General features: G+C 39.6%; 1 protein-coding gene across 2 annotated transcripts in view; it reads left to right on the top strand.

Moving 5' to 3' along the window:
• The window catches only part of TMTC2 (transmembrane O-mannosyltransferase targeting cadherins 2), a 361,794-nt gene extending 339,047 nt beyond the window's left edge, over nucleotides 1-22,747 (top strand). The window contains exon 12 of one of the 2 annotated variants that reach the window (XM_074941959.1): nucleotides 21,297-22,747. In XM_074941959.1, the coding sequence (XP_074798060.1) occupies nucleotides 21,297-21,476 (180 nt within the window). In that variant the 3' untranslated portion in view covers nucleotides 21,477-22,747. Of the gene's footprint in view, nucleotides 1-8,328; nucleotides 8,425-21,296 lie in introns of those variants that run through there. The other variant, XM_074941960.1, reaches the window with a different exon arrangement.
• Nucleotides 22,748-23,797: the final 1,050 nt, after the last annotated feature.

The raw sequence follows: 23,797 nt of genomic DNA, 5'->3' as shown, positions 1-23,797 counted from the left end.
GATTAGCCTCTCCATGCTGTGACTGTGGGGCAGCATTGAAGATAATAGCTCCTGTGGTGGAAGAGTGCCCAACTCAACATCTGAAGGGTGGTATACAATTCTTTTGATACAGGGGCTATTATCTGGTTACTGAACCTGGAAATTGAGCTCTGATGTCTGCTGTGATAGGGTCAGGCCAGATGGCTATAGGAGAGTAATAGAAGGCAGACATATTAGCCCCAGGCTAAGTAGGTTCCTTTTCCCTGGGTAAGGTAACAGGGAAAGGTTCCAGAACAATCAGGAACCTTCTGGAGACAATTAAGACAGGCTGATTAGAACACCTGCAGCCAATCAAGAAGCTGCTAGAATCAATTAAGGCAGGCTAATCAGGGCACCTGGGTTTTAAAAAGGAGCTCACTTCAGTTTGTGGTGTGCGTGTGAGGAGCTGGAAGCAAGTGGCACTAGGAGCTGAGAGTGAGAACGCGGACTGTTGGAGGACTGAGGTGTACAAGCATTATCAGACACCAGGAGGAAGGTCCTATGGTGAGGATAAAGAAGGTGTTGGGAGGAGGCCATGGGGTAGTAGCCCAGGGAGTTGTAGCTGTCGCACAGCTGTTCCAGGAGGCACTCTAGACAGCTGCATTCCACAGAGCCCTGGGCTGGAACCCGGAGTAGAGGGCGGGCCCGGGTTCCCCCCAAATCCTCCTGGTCAGACACAGGAGGAGTCAACCTGGACTGTGAATTCAGAAAAACAGCCAAGCTGAGGGCAGCCGTGAAGCTCCAAGGCGAGCAAATCCGCCAAATAAGTGCAAAACCCACCAAGGTAGAGCAGGAACTTTGTCACACTGCATACAAGAAGAAGAATAAATTTTAAAAAATGAATAGTAAATGTCAGATCTTCTTTCCAACATGTATCTCTGTCCAGCCTGACAATCCCAGGCAAACATATATAATCAAAATTTGCTTTAGCTTGTAAATTCTTCCTTATGCTGCACAAACACCAGATTTCCCTATTTGCCTTCCTCCTGAATCTTTGCAAGCCCTTTCAATTAGCCTGGGTAGGAACAATGACTACAGCAGAGGTGAGTCCGTGGAAGATGACTGAATCTTAAGCAATTCAGTCTGATCATCTTCACTGAAGACCAGTCCCTATTTGCTGAAGTCAGTCTTCATAAACTTGGTCCCAGCTTCCAATATGTCAGTTGTGGCACTCATGGCAGGAATGGATTCTTCAGCATTCCTTCTACTCACTTTCTTTGTTTACCCAAAATTGATACTGTGTGGTTACCATGTGACCCATTTTTGGTCCTGCATCCAGTAAACGGTGGAATGAACACAGATGTGTACTTCCAAGTCTGTCCCCAAACTTGCTTCTGGATGTCCAGAAAATACAAAGGTGAGCTGTTCCATGGTGTTGAAACTCCTACTGCTTGCTTGAGCTGCCAGGATTATGTGCACCATATGCATACCTGCCTAGTTCCCTGCTACCAACACCATCTGCCTGTGAGACTTCCACACACCATCCCACTTCAGCAGTGAAAGGAGCTTCTGCAGATTCCTCTCATCATCTCCTGGGCAGGCCTGACAATGATGCCTCCTCTCCTGTCACCTGCTTATGGTGGGAGGGCAGGGAAAATTACACAGGCTCCAGCCCCTGGCTGTTCTCTTGACTGGGCTGCCTTTAACCCAAGTGCTGATCCACTCTCTGGCCCCTGCTTAGTGTCATTTGCCAGGGGTACAGCCTGCTTCCCTGCAGCTATTAGGTGATGGTTCATTCCGACTCCTATTAAACACTTTTAAACTGTATCAATACCTTGTACACAGTTGCCTGTCAGAAGATCCCGAAGATGTGCTTGATCTTGAAGAGCCCTTGTACTAGTGAAGATTAGTGCTTCTCTCTTGTCTTTATTCAAATATCCCCCCTCGTAACAATCTCTGCCTGGGGACAAGGTACCTCCCAGAAGACAGGTTCTTGGAAAGACTATATTTAAAACATACTGAAGTGGAATATCCAGATGAGTTGTCTAATTGGAAAAGCAAGTTCAGCTGTGGAAAACACTGAATTTCCTTTGGGAAATACATGAGACTATTTTACAATCATCCCCTATGACGCTTTGCACATACTCATGCCAGCTAGCAGCTCTGTAAAAGCAAAGGCTCTAAAACTGAACACAGTATTCCGTAGTATGGAATGCTTAGATCCTTTCCCTAACATTCTTGTGTTCCATCTTCATGTGTGAGCTGTGGCTCTGGGAGGTTTCAAACCACAATAGGACTATTCTCAGCTTTAATTTAAGAGAACAAAAATAGACAAAGAAAACAGACAGAAGCTCTTTCCATTTAGAAAGAAATCTTTCTGCAGACACTCTTGTTTAGTTAACAACAGTGAAAACAGTTAAATATTCAAATTCTGATCCTATTTATAGCAATCACTGGAACCCTGTTGTGAGGACTTTAAGGCTTGGTTAAGAGATGTCCCGTCATTTAGTATTTCCTATTTTAAGAGGATACACTGGCTGGATGTCACACTTGAGTAACCTTAACTACTTTGAAACAAAGTTTAAAATATACAAAAAAAGTGTTTAACTGAACTTGTGTTATTTAGTGTGTGTGCAGGCAAACCATTTTGGTCATGATTCTTCTTTCATTTACACAAATGTCACATTGTTGGCTTCACTGGAGTTACTCCTGATTTGCCTCCCTGTTGAAAGAAAATCAAACCCTTTAATTAATGGTACTCTTTTAAAAAAAATAAGGCAAAATATGAGACAATAATTATGCAAGTTATTTTTCAAACAGCAAAATTGTTTATACAGAAATACTTTGCAGAGGGAGAGAGACTTGTTTTCATGAGATTTGTTTTGTTAACGTAGTATGATAGTGGCAGTGCATTCCTAAAAATTTTTCATCTATGAATGTTTTTGCCCTTTTACCCTATATATTAAATCTTTCTCATCCTTATTATTGCTAGAATGCTTACATTGTGTATCTAATCTGTGTAGGTTGTATAAACTATAGAATTTGGATAATTATGTTAATAGGAATTTAATGAGGGAACCAAGGAATTATAAAATAATCTGACCAATTTGATATTTAATTAACCCTTTGCTCACCAGAAAATCATCAATTCATTTTAATAATTTTAAGAATAGTAATTTAATATTTTTAGTTAATTAGAAGGAGAATCTTTCTGATCACTGATCTACTGTGTAATATTTTTTTCAGATAGTATATAGCTCATAGCAAGGATGTAATACGTATAATGAAAATCTTTGGGCTGTCCTATTATCTGTAAGTGGCACAGTAGAGTAGATTTCCTTAGAACTTCATAAAAAAGTATTTTTCTGTCAAAAAACGCATGTATGTAAAACAAAACATTTTGGTGGTAAATTTCTCAATACATACTACCTCTACCATAGTATGCAAAATCTGCTTGTGTGAATAAATGAATGTACATAAAAGTTCTTAATTGCACAAAACTATGCATGATTTTTATTAGCATTGTTACACATATTCTAAGGTACTCTTGCTACTTAGCTACCAGGAAATTTTTCTTTAAGGACTGCTTGTTTGGGATTAGAATGCAGAATTTGTCATAAAATTTCACAGTTGAGTAATTATTTTGAATTTTACTTTCAAGACCCCAGTTCAGAAGATAGGCACATGCCAAACTTCAGGCACAGGTACCTTGCTGAATGGAGGCCCAAGTAACCACAAGTTTATAAATCAGCCATTTTTGAGTTTGGATATACATCATGAAAATGCATATAATGTCTTTATGTTCAATGTCTGGATATGCCCAGTGCGTAAGCAAAATTAGAGACCAAAAAAAATCGTGAGGTCATCTAGGTCTGTCTCTCTGATAGCAGGTTTATTTCCTATAGTATAGCATCCAGGTCTTTATAGATAGATTCCCACGATTATTGTGCAGGATGGGAATGCAGAATAACTGTATAATGGTTATGTCTGTACTGAAGTGTATAACTCATTTAATGAATAATTTAAAAAGCAGGTCTGTGAAACTAATTAATGGGATGTCACATTCTAGATTTCTAATACTGATTTTATAGAAGAGGGATCATCATGCTTTGGAGGTGATAGGAGGCAGTAGCCAGTTAAGCTATATTTTGTTGGACTCCCCAGATTAGGAAAAGATCCATCACGGTCAGACCTATGCACTTGATTGTGTTTCACAGTCCTGTAGTAATACAGCTGTGAGTGCAGAGCTGCCGACCTCACTTCCTATAGAAAGCAGGATTGTCTACACCTTGTGCACGTAGCCCTTAGTGTCAATCAAAAATAAAGTGCCATGAAATATAGAACTCACAGCAGTAAATTAGCATTTCAGAAATTAAGCCATCTGTTTGAACTCAATTAAAAAAAATCCATCAAGGTTTTCTCCTAATAGAGTATTCCAATGCTGATTCTGGAAACAATGCAATGAATTTATCATCCAATTAGAGCTGAAAAGGATGTGGATTTTAATGCTCATTAAATAAACTTAGCAACTCTACATACCCAATAGGGTATTTTGCAATAAATAACTTCCTAATTTTCTGTCTAGCCTACAGTGCTGATGTATTTTTCACTCTAGGAATGATTTCTAGAGGCAGGTTGCTATATCTACTTGGATATTTCTCCTTGAGCTCTGTATCTTTATTGCCATAGTGCTAAGGGGCTAGATTGGGTTTGTTCAGAGCAATAAAGATCTCCTACTGTGAGCATCTGTGCCACTAATAACGTTGCTCTGACAACTATCATGTGCTATATCTGTCCAGTATTTTTGACTTGGCCCTTTTGACACAGCTGTTTCTTATAGAATATCTAAGTGGCTGCGTTCAGGAAAAACACGTTAACACTGGGCTGTATTGTGCCTGCTGAGATCTGCATATGGAGGGGCTCGCTGCGTATGTCAAGATCCACACAGGGGAAGTGGATGGGTTGGAGCTAGACAGGTGTGTGGGAGAGGACACACATCATCCCATGGAACTTGTGAAAAGTTGCTGTAGTCCCAAGCTGTATTAACTTCTTTTTGAGGGGTGCTGAAGCCAGATGTGGTACATCTGGTGATGTGATGAGGAGGGAGGAACTCTCATTTCCCTATTAGAAAGTCCCCTTCTCTGGAACTATCTGGACCACTGTCTTTAAGAAGTTGAAACACATGATGCCACTGTCAGCTGCAGTGGACCACAAAGCATACATTTAAATGGATATTTCTGATATTTTTGTAACATATCCTCAAAATGGAGAGCAAGCAGCTATAATTACTAAGCTGAGACAGTTCTGCTAATTCTTAGGTACATTGGTATATAATTGTCTCCAGTTCTGGAACTGTAAGTAACTGTATTTAACCAGACTTATTGGCTTGCAACAGAGCCCTGCTGTAGTAGCTCACTGCCTTACACTAATTTAAAACAATCCCAATATTAAAGAAAAGATCCCTTTAGATAAAAACAAAAAATATCCTACCCCATAATAAAAATTTGAAGTGAGTTCACATACAGGTACATTGAGTGTCTCTCCGATGAAGTGAGCTGTAGCTCACGAAAGCTTATGCTCAAATAAATTTGTTAGTCTCTAAGGTGCCACAAGTCCTCCTTTTCTTTTTGCAGATACAGACTAACACTGCTACTACTCTGAAATCAGACATTTATATGAATTATTGTTATTTCTAGGGAGGAGACATGGGTTACCAGAGCAGAAGTTGAACTCTTCTCCACCTCTGTGTATTGTAACTTCATATATATTATACCCGTCTATATATTTAAACCTTTCTGTTGAGATTTTTGGAAAGTCAGTAGCTCTTTTGTCCTTTAGTTCTGTTTGGAAATCCTGGTTTTGGATTTTTGATGATTCACAGATTTGGCACTGTACTTTTACCCTTAATAGAGGAAGAAAACACTTTGTGCACATAGAATATGAAATTTTGCTTGAATTAACAAGGGCTCCAAGGAGAGGCTACTAAGCATTACTGGGTTTTAATTTCCACATGACCTGATGGGGAAGCTCAGGTTCTACAGTGGCAGAGTACATATTGTAGTGTCATGGCAACACCACTGTGGTTAAGTATGCATCACAAGTTTTGTTTAAAGGTTGATTCATAGATATTTAGGTCAGAAGGGACCATTATGATCATCTAGTCTGACCTCCTGCACAACACAGAATTTCACCCACCACCCACTTGATCTTTCTAAGTCCTCTAAAATCAGCATGCATTGTTGAATTCTGTTGAAATTCGCTGTGCCTCAGGAGGGTGCAGGGCAGGGTTGTTATCCACATTTGGGGTCCTTTGAGCTAGGGGTTGTAGAGATATAAGTGCTGAAAAAAACAGCCATTTCCAAAAATTTTGTAGGTTTTTTTGCACAGAGCCAGAGATAGAACTGTCACTGTGATGCAGGACACAGTGGTCTCTGGTGGTCAGTTTTTACCCAAGGTAGTGCATGGCACCCACTAAGTGTTTTGGGGACCCGAATTGTGAATGGTATTTAAAAACAGGTTCACTTCTTCATTTGTGTGTGCAGTCTGGAAAGACTACAGTGTGCATACGACAATAAAGAAAAAAAGTGTCCTTTAGTGTTATATGGAATACTGTAGGTAAGAGAGAATGGGTTATAAAAGGAGATGAAGAGCTTGTACATTTCAGCACCTGTGAGGTTGGCAGAGTAATAGTATGTTTAACAGGGCTTATTGGGGCATTGCTGAAAAAGGGCAGAGATAAGGTTGCAAGAGCAACCTTAACTATGCATTTCCTGGTTTTCAGAAGTTGAGTTTTGCTCAACTCAACATTCTTCAAGGGGATAACATACCACCAAGCACTCTTAACTCTTTGTTAATGTAGTTGTGTTTTTGGTTTTGTTTGTGCCATTGAATACTTTAACATCCTAGCTAGATATATGGTTAAACATGTTCTCCAAACTGATCAAATTTCAGAAGTGTGGAAATTCTCACATTATTATGATTAATAGTATTAGTATTTGTATTATATTAGCACTGAGAGGCCCCATCGTGCATAGGCACTTTTCATAGTACAAGATGGTCCTTACCTCAAAGAACTTACATTCGAAATAGATGAGGGAGAGAGGGGCAATATTTTGGAGGTGGTGAACTAAGGCAGGTAGAGATGAAGTACTTTCCAGTCTTAATGCAATACAGGAGGTCTGTGGCAGAGTCAGGTATTGAACCTATATCTCTTGATTCCCAGTCTAGTGCTTCAGCAGAAGGTCAACTTTCCTCTTGCATTTTTAAAAAGGAGCAAATTTTAAAAAGAAAACATTGGTCATAGATGACAGCACCCTGTGACCATATTCGTTTTAGAAAAGTGTGATATGAAGGCTCTGCAAAGCTAATATTCATTAGCTAGTATTTAGTGATAAGTAACAATTAGGAACAAACTTTCAAAGTAGTGTATGTGGCTTTAATATTCTACGCAACATTTTAAAATGTACCCCTTATGGTTATTAATATTTATTACTTACATAGTACTACAAATGTATACGACACCGTATAACAGATCAATTTTGTCAAATTAAGACAGCACTGGCAGGGGCAAGTCATAACTTTTTAAAGGTGTGTGTCAAGTGTCTAGCACCTTGTGGGCTGACCCCCATTTGTCCAGGGACCACAGTTTGGGAACTGCTGCCTTAATAAATCTTCAAACACCAAGTATCAAAATCAAATAGTCACACTTAACCCGTAAGTTCATAATTTTAACGTGCAGTGTTGATTTATTTGCTGAATACTACACTGAAAAGACCTGCAGGTTACACACTGCCAAGTGAGACATTAATTCATGTGTATTACATGGAAAACTGTATTTCACAGAATTCCTGAGAGGACTACCAGAGTGCCATATTCGTGACTGCCCACTGCTCCACTGCCCCCCATGACTGAAAATGAGTGTGGGACAGAATTTAGGCAAAACAGTTCAGTCTAGTAGTACAGATTAAATCAACTGGATGATCTTGAGAGGGGGCAAAGCAAAGAGAGGGAAAGAAAAACATATTACTTCTAGAATTACAGTTTGCGGTTCATAAGAAAACAAATATTTATGCCCTAGGTTCCTCTTGACAACTTCACTAGTGTCTCTCTGTTGGCAAAAATATTCTTTGCACTGTAGATCATCTTAAAGATATATTTATTTATTCATTTATTAACAAGATTGTGGAGGGTTTTTTTATCCAGCTCTGCCTTGGGATTGCCTTGGCAACTCTATGCTGCACAATTTACAGCAAACTGAAGCTATTTTTTTCTAGCGTTTTGGAGTTGTGTTTGGATGTTATTGATCAACATCTAAAGTACTGAAATCATTTTAACTTCACTTGATAAACTGTACATTTCTTTTCCTTCCAGCACAACTGTGGAAGCATGAATTGTTGGAATTGCTTCGTCGTGTTGCCAGTAGTGAGCTAGTTCAAAAGTAAACTGTAAATAGGAAGCCCAAAATTTAGCTAAAAATTCCTTCTGTAATTAATAAATCTCATTCGTGGCCAGCTTGTTTTGTTTTTTTTTTTCCGGTCTTACTTAGGTTCTTATACACTAGTGCTTGTTACTGTGTTTTACCCAATGATTGTGTCATGTTCCCTATGTTGTTATGCATTCCTATAAAATTAATGCAGTATGTTGTGAGATTCTGACTGCTTGTTATTGGAGTTCAAAGCAACTATATACACCCCACCCCCCACCCCAAAGCATGACAAACCAATCAAAATAATATACAAGTAGCTCATCATCACCAAAACCTCTAGTGTCTAAATGTTGGAAATCTCATAAGGTCAAGCTTTCTGATAGAACTTCCTCAGATTTTCTGGACCAAAAATGCTACCTGAACACCTTTTTCCCAGGGAAATTCAGTAGTTTGTTGTGATTCCACCCAAAATTATCAAATGGCGAGACTGGTCTGTGTCTGCTTATGCACACACATCACTGCATAAACCTATTGAGTGGTCTATACGTAGATCAGAGTACTCTCTCCACTTCCCCCTTCTCCAGGCGTATGTAAAATTGCAGGTTTTTCCTCTCTTCTCTCCTGCATTTTAATAAAATGCTCTCGGGTGAGGGTGGGGAGGATTGGTTGCTCCTTTTATCATTATTGTTGCTATGAGAAAGCTGCAGCAAAGATGATGGGACTCTAACTTTGTTTTAAAGATATTCAGGTTTATGGACAGCCTCTTTTCTTTTTGAATGATTGGGGAGTTCCTCAGCTGTGGGCCTACTGATGAGAAAGCAGTGTCTCCTTCTTCTGCTGACATCACCCCAATCATTGAGAGTCCATTGCCCAGGAGGGTTTCAGCAGCCTTGGGAAATCTTGGTACTGCAGTGGGAGTCGGTCTTTAACTAGCTCATTCTTAATCCACTGACATGCATGAAGGTCACAACGAGAACTTTAAACTTGATCTGATACTTGACTGGAAAATTCAAGAGTTCTGATCAACCCATGTGTAAGCGGGGGAATAGTCCCGCTCTTGTGGGGAACTTTCCTGGCTTCTGCACTACCCTGGTGAAGTAGGCTAGTGAAAGGATCTGAGACCTCGCTCCCACTTCCTTTACCCAGTGGCCTCCCTGCCCTTGAGGACTCCCCTTCCACTCTCCTGTCTGGGAGAGTCCTTGTAACCCCAACAAGGCTGGGCCCAGGATTCCTGGGGGGCTCGACCCCCAACCCTGCTGCGCTCACCTAGGACAGGGGCTAAGGTGTCCCCACTCCGGGGTACTCTCTCTGCAATGGGCACTTCTCTGACCCATTGACCATTACATACAAGTTAAAGCAAACGCAAGTTATTTAATCAACAATTAATTTTAAAGAGAATAAGGGGAAATGGGAAAGGTTAAAGGAAACACATCACCCCGCTCTGTGGCAGGGAACTTCACAAACAGTGTCTCTGGAATGTCCGGGCAGTTCACAGTCTGTTCCTTGTAAGTCCCAGGCCTTCTTCTCAGGCCCTGGCTGTGCTGCAGGGATGCTGTGGGTTGGACACTCGCTCCGGTGGTGGCCACACGCTCTCAGGCTGTAAGTGGTAGGACCCTTCTTCTCAGTGTCACCCCCGCCCTGTCGGGGTTACGATCCAAGCCTGGCCTGCAGAGCCTCTTGGCTGAGGTGTCTCCCTGTGCTGGGCCCGCTGCCCAGGGTCCCTCTGTCTCCCCAGCTGCTCACTGCACCCAGCTCCGGACTGCTCCAGCCCCAGCTCCAGCTCCACTCTGTCTCAGCGCTGCTGCTGCTCTGCCTCCAGCTCCCTGGGCTGCTTCTTTGGCCCCTCTGGCTCTGCTTGTTGCAGCTCTGCTCCCAGGAGAGGTCTGCTCTGCAGGCTGCTTCTGTGACTCTGCTCCCAGCACTGACCTGCTTCCTGGGCTGCTTTTCTGGCCCCTCTGGCTCTGGTTGCTGCAGCTCTGCTCCCAGGGCAAGTCTGCTCTCTCTGGGCTGTGCCTCTGGCTTTGGGGCTGCAGCTCTGCTCCCAGGGCAGGGTCTGCTCTCTCTGGATCTGGCCCAGCTCTGCTCCCCAGCTTAGCTTGGGCTGCACTCTCTCCTTAGCTCGGCCCCACTCTGTCTGACCCAGGCAAATCCAGCTCACACGGAGGACGGGACCTCCCTGGCCTCCTGACTCCCTGATTAGCCTGCCCGCCCTGTCATTCAGACTGACCTGGAGCATTGGCCTCTCCCCATTGTTCCTGGGGACTGTCAGTTTCAAGGTCCTGATTTCCCATAGACCCTTCCCCTTTTAGTACTGGGAGCTAGCCAACCAAAACACCCCCGCTGACTGTTAGTAAGGGGGCAACAGTTCCCTTACACATGTTTGTCAGGCAGGGACACTGCACCACCAGGAGGCTTTTTTCCCTTTAATGTCTGTGTGAAAATTGGGGGCGAGAAATGTAAACAAAACAAGATTGGTGTCTGTATGGTAATGAGAAGACGAATGGGGAACAGAGATAAGATCAGGAAGAGACATCACACACAATTTCAGTTTGATGTGTTATTTAACCCCTCTGAAATTTCACCTGCAAACATGTTTAATTTAGTATTGAGTCAAAGTAAGGGCCTCTGTTGGTTTTATCCAAATGGTTTCCTCAACACTAACTATAGATATTGCCTTTCAACAACCACTGTTTCTTGTTACTGTTTACCACAAGGTATTTAATCTTTTTACAACAATAGAAAAATGGGTGATTTCATACTGGTCAGATTTCATCATTTTATGAATCTTGATCAGGTGACTGCTAGAGATCCAAATATGCAAAAATTAGAATTTCAAAGCTACCTTTCACTCTTCAACATAACTCATTTTCAATGAATCAGGCACATCTTTTCACTGTGGGGGGGGGGAACTTAAAAAGGGTGATTTTTTCCCGTGCAGAATGAGGGGATTTGCAGATTCACAATGAAAAATCTAAAAAAATTCAAGTAGTTTATTTCAATCCTGCTTTTGACTGTTTTATAGACCTCTGCTGCCTTTATATGCTGACATAGGATATTGTAGCATAATAGACACAAATATGTCTATCGCCTGTGTACATGAATCTGCTTCTTTAAGAACAATATTCACTTCCCTCCACTTACTGTTATTCCTCTCTTATGATCTTGTCATTATTTGTGGCTTTATCTGCCTTATTTAGATTGCAAGGATCAGTAACTTGTCTTGGGTCTCTCAGTGACACAGAATAAGCAATCCTTTCTGGTTTTAGATAAATTGTACTAGATTGTAAAAACTGCAATTTTTTAAGTTCATGGGACTTACATTCATATATTAAGAGTGAACCTAAATGTATAACTATCAATTATCACCAAATTAGTGTTCTCTTAGAGACCAGCTAGTTTTGATTGCATTCATACGCATACCCATTCTGTTCAGCCTTGCACATATGTTCTGCTTGACTAAGCAGACTATGTCATATCTCCTTAACACACCTCACATTTCTGATAAATTAAGTGTGTGGTGTTTTCCCCCAGAGAATAACAGTAAACTGTTTTTCTTCTTCCCAATAAAAAGCAGAAAAGGTCATTCCCACGTTCAGAAATACAGTGTTGATGTGGAGCAAGTGCACATTTAGTCCATGTTCTTAATGAGACAGAATATTGGCTCTGAAAGATCCTGCACAATAACAGTTTGTCACTACAGTTAGTGACACTACACTCATTTGCTTGAAATGTAGGCTTTCTAATTAATACACGGACTACTCTTGTTAGATAAGCTAAATAAATTGTACTTAAACTGTAATCCGTTAGATATTAAAACAATCACATTGCAGAAATTAGAACACAGCTTGATTTCTATAAACAAAAATCAAGTAATCTGAAGATATTTGTATGAAATTCTAAAGTGCTAAGAAAATGAGATACGATGATTGCATGCTGTACAGTACTGAAAATATTTGGGGTGGAAATCAAGAGTTTATAATTAAACACTTTGTGAGACCTGGAAAACTTATTTAGTGATTTAAAAAAAAATTATAACCATAATATTAAATACTCATAATGTATGTTCCTATTCAGCATTTCATTACTACTAATAAAAGCTATCTAAAAATGTTCATCGTGATTTCCATGTGGATTGAAAGAATGATTACTGAGAGGTTGTTTTAAATTTGTTGTACCAAAGCAATTCATCCATAGATATTAGGGGAAAATATCGAGACCTACCCAAATTACAAATGTCCTTTTGGGATTTTCAAGTTGTCAATATGATCTACAGCACTTCATAGTTGTAACTTGTTCATTCATAACTTGCCAATATGTAATACAGTATGCTATGACTTCATATAAATGTCTGTGGCAGATATCTTTCACCAGCTAAATATAATATATATGTTCAGTTTTGAATGATTTTCTGCTCTTTTCCAAATTGGATATTTTTCTGAAGGTTGACGTGAAAAAGAAATTGACTGAGTGAGAGCTCACACTGGCTGGAGAGCCATTGTATTATGCTAAGAAGTTGTCCCCTGTGGAAGTGGTAATTGAGACACAAAGTAGACTACTTGGTGTTCCCATTTTCATGCCAAATGCCAGCACTCTTCTCCAGGTCACAGTTACAGTTTCCTTAATGAAGCTGGTGTCCAAAAGTTTGGAGTGTGCTTGGAAGTTCCCCTCCCCACATGGAAACGGAAGGCTGTCCTTATTTTTATTTAAAATGCTGTAATATGTAGATTTAGAAGTACACAGCTAAGGACTTTGAAAAACACTTTTGGATCAGACGCATATAAACAAAAATTTCATACAGTACATATTCTGGAACTAGACATTAAGGAGCAGGTCCTTTGACGTCAATGAAGTAAATGGAGTTGTGACAGTTTACACCAGCTGAAGATGTGCCCCAGTATGTGCATTTTATTTTCAGCTGTTAGGGTGACCCAGTTGTTTGCTTATGCTTCTCTTTGCTCCTGTCATTTACAACTTGGTGTGTCATCCTAATTTATGAGACTAAAGGATAGATTAAACTGCACAAATGATGTGTTCTGCCTAACTGTTCTTTTTGGGAGGAGGGGGGTGGAATTTTGTAAAAAAAATTGTTTATATTTATTTGCTACCTCCAGAAGTTATTAATTTGTGACATTGTTTGACAAAACATGACAAGTATGTTATGCTGTGAGAGGCTCTTCATCCATTAATGAAAGATTGCAGAATACAGGCTAAAGTCTTCCTGAATATCACAGTTACTTTAATATTATAGCTGAGCCTGAGTAATGGAGATTGGATTCAAATTTGCATTTCCACAGGGTTCAGACTTGTTGTTTGAATTTGGCCAGCTGTATATATTGGCCAGAGTCATGACGTTTGGGTTTGGAGCCAGGCTTCCCCAAAGTTTAAGCTGTTTGAGCCCATTTCTATTTAATGCAGTCTAGGAAGTTGTGCTAATTAGAACACAGATTTGGTCAAATTAGAACTGCAGGAACTTCCCCCCCATCTGCTACATCCTCACTATTTTATCTAACCCCTTACTTTTAGTCATTCCCTTTCTCATTCCACCTCTCCATCCCATCCTCTTCTTTCACCTCACTTCTCTAACTCTCCTTTTCATGTACCTCTCTTTCTGTAGACCATCCATTGTATGTAGCTTTGATACCATCACAGTCTACTCATGTTTGTGATTAGTGTACAGGCTGATGAGTATAATTCAGGCACAGCTTGGAGTGGAATACTGGTTAGAGGCACTGCAAGAGTCAGGAATAGATCCATGGTTGAGGAACTGTATATGCAGCGCTCCTATATAGGAAGGCAGATGGGAAGTGGGAGTTTATATTTGAGAGTGAGACTATCACTTGCATATTGGGACATCTGGCAACTCTAGGATGCCATCCTGCAAATAAATCCACATGCCTGCACCTTTCCTTCTGTGTGCATTCCTGTTGACTTAAGTGAGACTCCATGTAGGAAGAAGGATCAGTTTGTAGAATCCAGCCCCTCATTAAAGTGGCATCACTGAAACATGAGGGCAACTTCTAGATCACAGTCTAACTTTAGAAGTAACGTTTTCGAGTCTGTCAAAAATAAATGCCACATTTGAAATGATTCAGTTGTGCACAGTTATCTTTAGCAATAATAATAAAAACAGAGCTGTTGACATTTTGATTGCCTTAGAAAATAGCACACTGCACTATGGCAATGACACCAGTAACAGAAGTTCAAGTGAAAATCCTTGCCATCGCTGTAGGAGGATAAAAATTCATGACAGCACATTATAACATAGTCTTTGACATGATGAAACAGCTCACCATGCTTAGCTTTCATACTTAGTGATCCCTTCTACAACTAAATCAGCTTCTTTTCTGTTTTATCACTCGGGCTTTATCAAGCTACTCTGTGTTTTCAATTATGAAGCTGAAATATCTGAATACTTCAGCAACATCTAACCAAGAAGTCTTAAGATAAAATATTTGCATGCAGCATCTCTGCATCTTTTCAAAGGATGAAATTATATTTGACAGGAAGGCTTAAAAGAACAACTTAAGATGCCGTAAATGCACTTTAAAAATAAAACACCTCGCTGTGCACCGCTGAAGCTAAGGAACCATTCTGCAATCAGTCCCGGAAGGCCAGTGGATTTGATTGCTCTATAAAAGAGGTGATGTCATCAGTTTTGGCTTGGCCATGCTGATTGCAACATTTGATAAACAATTCTGCTGTCATTTTTAAATATAAAGAACATAATTATACTGCCAATATTTATTAAAGGCAGGAGCAATAAGGGAGAAGCAAAGGAAGGAAAGCAGGAGGAATGCTGACAACAGCGTCTCAGTGAATTTTTTAAATGGTTCAATTAGTGCAGAAGTGAACCAGATCATGAATTTACTGAAGTGCACATTAGGATATTTTGTTTAAACAAGGCATTTAATTTGAAACTCGGAAGCTATACCATCTCCGACTGTGGGGTCCTTAGCTAAAGAGTGGAAGCTGGACAGAGCTTCCACTGAAGAAACAAAACAAGGGTTCTAGTTTTCACTAGAACTTCACTAACTCCAAACTGTTAAAAGTCACTGTGATGCATAGGTAAAAGGAAGTGAGTGGGTACCTGGCCAAAGAGCCAACGGGAAGGCTAGAACTTTTTAAAATTGAAACAAGACTCCCCTTTTGTCTGTCTGTGGTTGTTCTCCCAGGGAGAGGGGACAGAGCAGATATGCTGTAAGAACCTATGGGCCAGGTATGAAAAGTCATCTGTATCATACCTAGAAACTACTCATTTAAAACCCTAGATATGCAAATAGATCAGGAAATGTCTAGGAAGACGCAATTAGGTTGATCTCTTTTCTTTCTTTATGGCTTGTGGATTCCTCTGTGCTAACCCCAGGTGCTTTTGTTTTGCTTGTAACCTTTAAGATGAACCTCAAGAAACTATTCTTGATGCTTAATCCTTGTATTTGCTCTTTTTAAATCTAGCAATAACCTGAGTTTCCAGATGTATTTTGTTTCTTTTTGTTTTAATAAAATTTACCTTTTTTAAGATCAGGATTGGATTTTTGTGTCCTAAGAGGTTTGTGCATATGTTATTTAATTAGCTGGTGGCAACAGCTGATTTTCTTTGTTTTTCTTTCTCAGCTCTTCCCCGGAGGGGCGGGGGTGTGTGTGAAAGGGCTCGAGGGTACCCCACAGGAAGGAATTCCCAAGTGCGCCTTCCTGGGTCCTCAAAGGGGTTTCGCACTTGGGTGGTGGCAGCATCTACCCATCCAAGCTCAGAGAAAAGCTGTAACCTTGGGAGTTTAATACAAGCCTGGAGTGGCCAGTATTAATTTTTAGAATCCTTGCGGGCCCCCACCTTCTGCACTCGAAGTGCCAGAGTGGGGAATCAGCCTTGACATATATATATTTCTGTAAAGGTTTTTAACTTATATCTGCACAAGCTAACTAATTCTGTTTGGAGCTAGAGATTTCTGTATGGAATGAACATGAGTGAACAGACGAAAAATCTGGGGCATCTATCATATAATTGTTAATGTTATATATACGGGGCCAAAATCTGCTCTTGGTTACATCAGTGTAAATATGAAGCAAGTCCATGGAATTCACTGGAAACATTTTGGATTTCCATACTGTATTTCAGAGAAGAGTTTAGTTCATGGTGATGTTTTTTATGTCACAGACCTCCAGTTATGGTAGTGTGGAGGAGGCTTGGAAGAATTGTCACCAGCATAAACAATACCCAATGCTCTGAGCAGCAAAACACATGATTTTTATGTTATTCATTAGTTACTTTGTTAGTCTCCAAAGAGCTAAGAAAAAAAATACACTGCAAGAAAAATCGCTAGTAAGGGGGATCGTTCCCAACAGACCATAAGAGACACCATTAATAACTCTGATAGAACTGCCAGTCAGCTCTTTTGATATAAAGCATCTGTCTCGCAAAGGAAATGAAGGAAGGCTTGTTTCTCCTTTCAAGTCTCTGAATTAGTAGGTAGTGTCATTTATTATACAGTGCTACAAGCCCTGTATTATTGGAGTGGTAGCTGCCAACTGCCTTTAACGTGCTGAAAAGTTTCATCAGCTGTCTTTAATTAAAAAAAAAAAACAATCTATGCGAGGAAAAAACTATAGCGATTATCCCTGGTTCTCTGTCCCCGGCCCATCAGTTACAGCTGGCAGGGTGTGATGACACTGATGTATAATCAATCAATCAATTAGTTTGGAAATTCCTATGTGTGTTGTAATAAACCACTGATGCCTCGATACTGCAGTGATTGGTACTCTATAAATCCAGGAGGTGGGTAGGTATTCGGCACTTGGTCTCTTTTAAGAAACCTGAAGATTTTCTCATGTACAATATTAGAGGAGTTGGCATGATTTTTCAGCTCCCTTCTGAATTACTTCATACTCATTTTACATTGATAAATATATTTATTTACCCTGAACATTAATAAGCTAAACCTATTTGCTCATTTGCTGGAATTTCAGGGGGAAATTAATTTCAAATTCCGTCAGAGAGATCAAACAAAGCAAAATCAGTAATTATACTTTTTTTAGTCTGCTATAGCACAATCATTTTGCCAAATTAAAAGTAAAGTGGCATAAGAAGGATTTTTTTATCTATGTATGGAAATAAAACTTAATCTTAAAGCCCTAGATATCTTGCCACATATATAAATTGAAGTACAAATTTGTGGAGGAGAAAGAAAGAGTGGAGAGCAATACTTGAACAAATACAAGAAAAAAATGTCTTCTTCCCAGACACACTGTTGATGGATGCTTTAGAATGTAATACAGTGGGGAGTGTGTTTAGATTGAGAACATAACGTACTCCAAAAGAGTTTCTCTGGTATCTTTTCTATCAGGTGGAGCATGTGGAAATCAAGCATGTTTCTGGATTGCTGACCCATATCTGTTGGCTTCTCTGCCTACTTGCTCTGTCTCTAAGCTCACTTTCTGACGTATCAATTTATAAGACACACATTGCTTTGACACTGAAGCTCAGGTAGCGTCTTAAAAACAAAACTTGAGCCATTAAAAAGAGATCTTAGGGCTAGATCATGTACTTGGATCCTTGCAGGCAGACCCTTGCATCTGCACAGTGTTCAGATGAAGGTAATAGACTCCACATAGACACGGGATTTGCCCGCATGCAACAAGTTGCAGTATCAAGGTCCCTTTCATTACAGTACAATTAATTTTTTTTTAAGAAATGTACAGAGAGCTTATGTTTGACAGAATCATCTATTCACAATGTAGCTGTTTCAGCTGTTGTTCTGCTGCATCATTCTTGTCATTATCCAAAATGTACTTACTTATAAAGAGTTTATTACAGTTCCATTAATTTCTGTATAATTGATTTTGTAGACTGGTGGAGCATGGGATAGTAATGAGGAGGTTGATACATATTGTACATAAATGAGATTGCTTCGGAATCTCAAATATCTATTTCCCTTCTCCATACTGAGTATGAATGGAAAGGGAAACTATAATAGTTGGAGATGCTTCACAAATAGCAGAATTTCCTGCTATGTTTGGCATTTAATATAGACCTGGGCAAGTGATTCGGGGGGAAAAATAACTTGTCATGTTGGAGCAAGAAAAACCAAACCGATTAGTAGTTAGGTTAGCATCATGATGTTTACATTGTTTTGCTTAATTTTGAACACACAGAAACCTAATGGCTCTGAAAGATTGACTCATACTTGAATATAAGTGGGATTGTTTTCTTAACAGATGAGAGTAAGCAGGAAGGAAGAGAAGAGGCAAATATAGAGCATAGTACATACAAATATAGAATGTATTTCAGAGAGTGGTCTTCTATTTCAGTTTCCTAGTGCAAGCGTTGTTTTAGATCGAATTTAAAATGCTTTTCCTATCTCCTGGTGGGGAGGAGAAGTTTAAATTTCAGGTGGAAAAATTCAAATTACAGGTACTTTGGTGAACCCGAATAGTTGTGTGTGAGGTATGTAAAACCTAATCACATTGCCATCCCATTATCACAGCATTCTGGGAGAGCTTGCACTCTGGGAGACCAACACTGGTATGTAGCAAGTAGGAGAGAGGCAGCTCTTTCTTCTGTCTCTTCTCTCCGTTAGAGAGACAACGTGCATAAGGTAATAGCTTTTATTGAACCAACTTCTGTTGGTGAAATAGACAAGCTTTTGAGCCACACAGAGCTGAAGAAGAGCTTCAAAAGCTTGTCTCTCTCACCAGCAGAAGTTGGTCCAATAAAAGCTATTACTTCATGCACCTTGTCTCTCTAACGGAGAGAAGAGACAGAAGAAAGAGCTGCCTCTCTCCTGCTGAGACCAACACAGCTACAACTACACTCTTACCTCCCGTATTATTTCTGATATCCATCTTATTAGCAAGCATCTAATGTGTATAAATACTGTAACTACAAGAGATGGCTGAAACTGAGTTTCCAGTTCACTTTACACATTTTTGAAAGCTGATGGGGAGTGCTGATGAGTGGTGTCCTGACCCACTTGCCCCTCAGGATATATCTACACAGCTGCTGGGAGGGTGCTTCCTAGCAAAGTTAGATGGATACACTAGCTCTGCTCAAGCTGGTGTGCTAAAAATAGCATAAATCCTTTCTGGTTACACACTTAGACAGCTAGCCCAAGCCGCTGCCTGGTGCCACCGTGGCCACACTACTATTTTTAGCACACTAGCTCAAGCAGAGCTAGGGCGTCTGTCTACCCATGTGTAGATGTAACCTCAGAGACTAAACTTAGCCATCTTTGCTCCAATCTGCATAATTTGGGAAGCAAGTGTTGCTGAGGCAGATCCAAAAAGTGGGTGATCTGGACAACTTGTGTTGAACTTTGTCTAGTTTCTGTTTTTACTTTAAAATCAAGAGCTATTATTGTGGTGAATAAAATGATTATGCTTCCACTGGTACTTGCACATTCCCCAAGGTGCCCAGAGATACCTCCAGTGGTCTGAGGGGTAAAGGGTAGGTAGGGTTCCCTGTGGAGGAAACTGGAGGGAGCTGCTCACCTGCCTTGGTTGCTTGTCAGGCCCACCTACGCATGAGTGGCTGCTGGTAGTTTTGGGGTGGTTCTCTGTACCTGTGGGGGGAGGATAGGATCCCAGAGACGCCAGACATGTTCCCCCAAGTGCCATGGATACCTCAAGTAGATTTGGGGGTGAAAGGATCAGGTGCTCTGCAAATTAAAAACTCCACTCATTTCAGCACCAGAAATTTTACTTCCTTGCACAATACTCTTTGTTGTAAGCAGTTTTAGGTAATTTTAGTAACTGTTACTGTAAATGACTTTTTATTTCATAATTACATAATGTAAGAGGTTTTTAAATTAAAACAAGAACCTGAACATGATTCAGCAAAATGAGGTATGAAAAATTCCTCTTAGTAAGGTAAAGGGCTTGTTAATTTATTGTTTTATGCATTCTTGACATCTTAGAATCATAGAATATCAGGGTTGGAAGGGACCTCAGGAGGCCATCTAGTCCAACCCCCTGCTCAAAGCAGAACCAATCCCCAACTAAATCATCCCAACCAGGACTTTGTCAAACTGGGCCTTAAAAACCTTTAAGGAAGGAGATTCCATCACCTCTCTAGGTAACCCATTCCAGTGCTTCACCACCCTCCTAGTGAAAAAGTTTTTCCTAATATCCAACCTAAACCTCCCCTACTGCAATTTGAGACCATTACTCTTTGTTCTGTCATCTGCTACCACTGAGAACAGTCTAGATCCATCCTCTTTGGAACCCCCTTTCAGATAGTTGAAAGCAGCTATCAAATCCCCCCTCATTCTTCTCTTCCGCAGACTAAAGAATCCCTAAATAATCTTTGTCATTAATACAGCATCGCTGAAGTTTCTGCCAGTGGTAATTTTCAGGTTATCCGACTTCATAAAGGAAGACTTATCAAAGCCTGGCATAACACTGAGTGTATATGAAGAAGAATCTAAAATGGGTATCCTTGAAATTTGTATGCCTGTCTTTAGGATCTGAAGATACTTTTTCTTTCTTTTAATAAAAATTTAAGAGGGGCAGGCGTTCCAATGTGTTAGCTATTCCCACCGATTATAAACTCTTTATTGGCATTGGGTTGAATTAAAATTAAATTCCTCTCTACAATCCACTGTTGGACTACTTTAATTTTCTCTTGGAAACTACGGTATGCCAATGTTACCACATGTAAAGCTTTTATGGGATCTGTGTTTTCTCATTAAGGAAAGAAGTCTATGCATGTAGACACCAGAGCCTGTCCTGTTTAAAGCACAAAGTACACAGTTAGCAGCTGTTCAAAAACTTTTTCTTGTTATCTCTATTTGTTTAAATTGCTAAATTGCTTCCATAAAATGCCTGCAAACATAAGGGACTAATTTGTTTAAGTGGATCAAGACTGTCTGAAACAAAACCTGAAAATACACTCAATATTTTTCCTTCTCTTCTCTTGTTCCAGTATCCGGCTGCCCTGATGAATCTTGGAGCCATTCTTCATCTCAATGGTAAACTCAGAGATGCTGAAGCAAACTACCTCCGTGCTCTCCAATTTAAGCCAGATGATGTCATCACACAGTCAAATCTTCGCAAACTGTGGAATATCATGGAAAAACAAGGTTTAAAGACGTCTAAAACATGACAGAAAAATATAGGAACTTATTTTTCTTTAAATTGACTCAAATCCAAAACAAAATTTCCAGGAAGTCATCTGATCAAAGCTCTCATTGGACTTGACTGCAAGGGTCAGGGGTCTTAATTGCTGCTAGGAGAACCGATTCTGGGTTTTGGCATAACTTTTGTTGCCGGAAAAATAAAGGGAGATTCTTTGGATGCTTCACAAAGGACTTAAGTATTACCCCACAAAAAATAAAATAAAAAATAAAACCATAGCACTTAAAGGAGGTATTTGGCATACTTGACAAGTTATCAGTTAATCCCATATTGCTGTTTTTCATGTGAGTTCTTGAAAATTATACTGTCCTTTAAACACTAAGGGAGAACTGTACAGCATACACCCAGCCACATGGGAGTAAAAAAGATAATACTAGCTTAAAGTATTTGCTGAGACTGTAACTCATTAAAATGTATACTAAATCCAATGTGTTTGCAGTTTGTTTTAATGCTGCTGTATCTCTCTTTAGGACCGCCTGCTTATCAATTTCAGACCGACAGCCATTTTAAAAACAAAACTGTCATTTGCGGTTAGATTACAGTATTCACAGTTGTTTACTGACAAGTGCACGTATTGTTTCCGACTGTTAAGAGTTTTGATGTCATTTACTTCAGATACTCACTCAGTTGAGTATGATTTGCTTTGCCTGTCCCAGATGGAACAAGCAAGGACCAGCTCAATGTGTGACATTAGACCAGTATAAAAGAATCTGGAAGCTATCACTAATGTCATGAATTGTCCATATTTACACAGAAAACAGATGGTTTGCCCTGATATCAAAAAAGTGCAGTCAGTATCCTTAAAAAGAAGTTCTCTTTGGCCTTATAGAACACTGTGTTTTTACTCCTTTCACGTTACTGTCAGATAAGTCCAGTTTTGGACTGGACAGCTAGATGCTGTTCAGCTTGCATTACTTTTGCAAGAATTCAACCAGAATGAGTTTGCAAGTGTTTATACTTAGAAATGGTACAAAGGAAGCTTATCAGAATTTTTTTGAAAACCGAGCAGCAACTAGCTAAAGGGACTAACTTTTAGCAGCTCGCAGAGAATCTGCGTGACACTGTAGACCAACAGGAGTGTGTAACAATGATTGCCAATTATTCTGAGTATTTTTGACAATAGTGTTCAATTTTAAAACTATTATCTACTTGGATTCTAACCAAATATTAGGAATCCATTTTGTTTTCTTACATGCACAGTTACAACAAAGCTGTCACATTTCTAGGTTTGTTTTTTTGGGGGGGGGGGGGGGGGCTCGTTATTGTTTTATTCTTCATAAAAAAAATGTAAAATAATTTATTTTAAGCTTCAGCCTATTGACGCTTTAGTCTGTGTTTTCCCAAACCATTTGCTAACTGTTTTCTTTTGTTGGAAAAAGTACTAGAATTTATAAGAAAATTTACTTTTTCATTTAATGACCTGTTGATATCTGCTTCAATGTTCATTTCACGAGTAGTAAATATAACATTAAGTGATGGCGCACCTTTAACTGAAGCAAGCTTCTTCAGGATCTGTTAAAACCCTTTATAATAAAAAATCTTTTTTTCTTTTTTAACTGTAGAGCACCATTCCATTGCTGTGTACTTCTGGGAGAGTAGTTTGCTGTATGGTATTTATTTATTTATTACTCAACTGCAGCAGCATTTCCTTTCGTTAAGCCAGTAGTCTGCAACTGTTGCTATCTTCATTTGGCTTTTGCTGCATTTTTATGTGGGTAGCATGTGTACTTAAAGGGAAATGTGACAACTGCATTTATTGTACATTCTCCCCATACACACTACAGTTTTAGATCTGTATTAAAGGATATTGAAAAGTAACTATTTCAAAGTTGGTATAGTCACAATTTGTTATAGTGTTTTATCTTTTTCTCTCCAGTTATCAATGCTATGTTTTAATGACTAGGTTCACAATGGGGATACCAAAAGGGCTGCATTTTTTTTAAGACAGTGTCAAACCTTTTGTCAAATAACGATATGGCTGTGAAAGCAACATCGAGTGCTCAAAAGTTGAATTTCAACTTTTTCATCATCACCCATTGAAGCCAATGGTAAAAATAAAATGGTGTCTGGAATTTATTCTCCACCTTTCACTGCGTTTCTGAAAAATTGTAAAAATAAATTTAGATATTAGGGTCTGACAAAATTCAGTATATAACTATAGTATCCTGCAGCTTTATTTATTTCCAGTCATCAAACTTTGGTGATCATAACTTTTCACTATATTCTTTGTCTCTCCCTTTTAACATGTGTTCATTGTTGGTTAGAGGTTATTCATTGCACAACAAAGTG

Source organism: Natator depressus, chromosome 1 (genome assembly GCF_965152275.1).
Source record: "Natator depressus isolate rNatDep1 chromosome 1, rNatDep2.hap1, whole genome shotgun sequence".
Classification (NCBI taxonomy): Eukaryota; Metazoa; Chordata; order Testudines; family Cheloniidae; genus Natator; species Natator depressus.
This window is presented reverse-complemented; position numbering and strand designations above follow the sequence as displayed.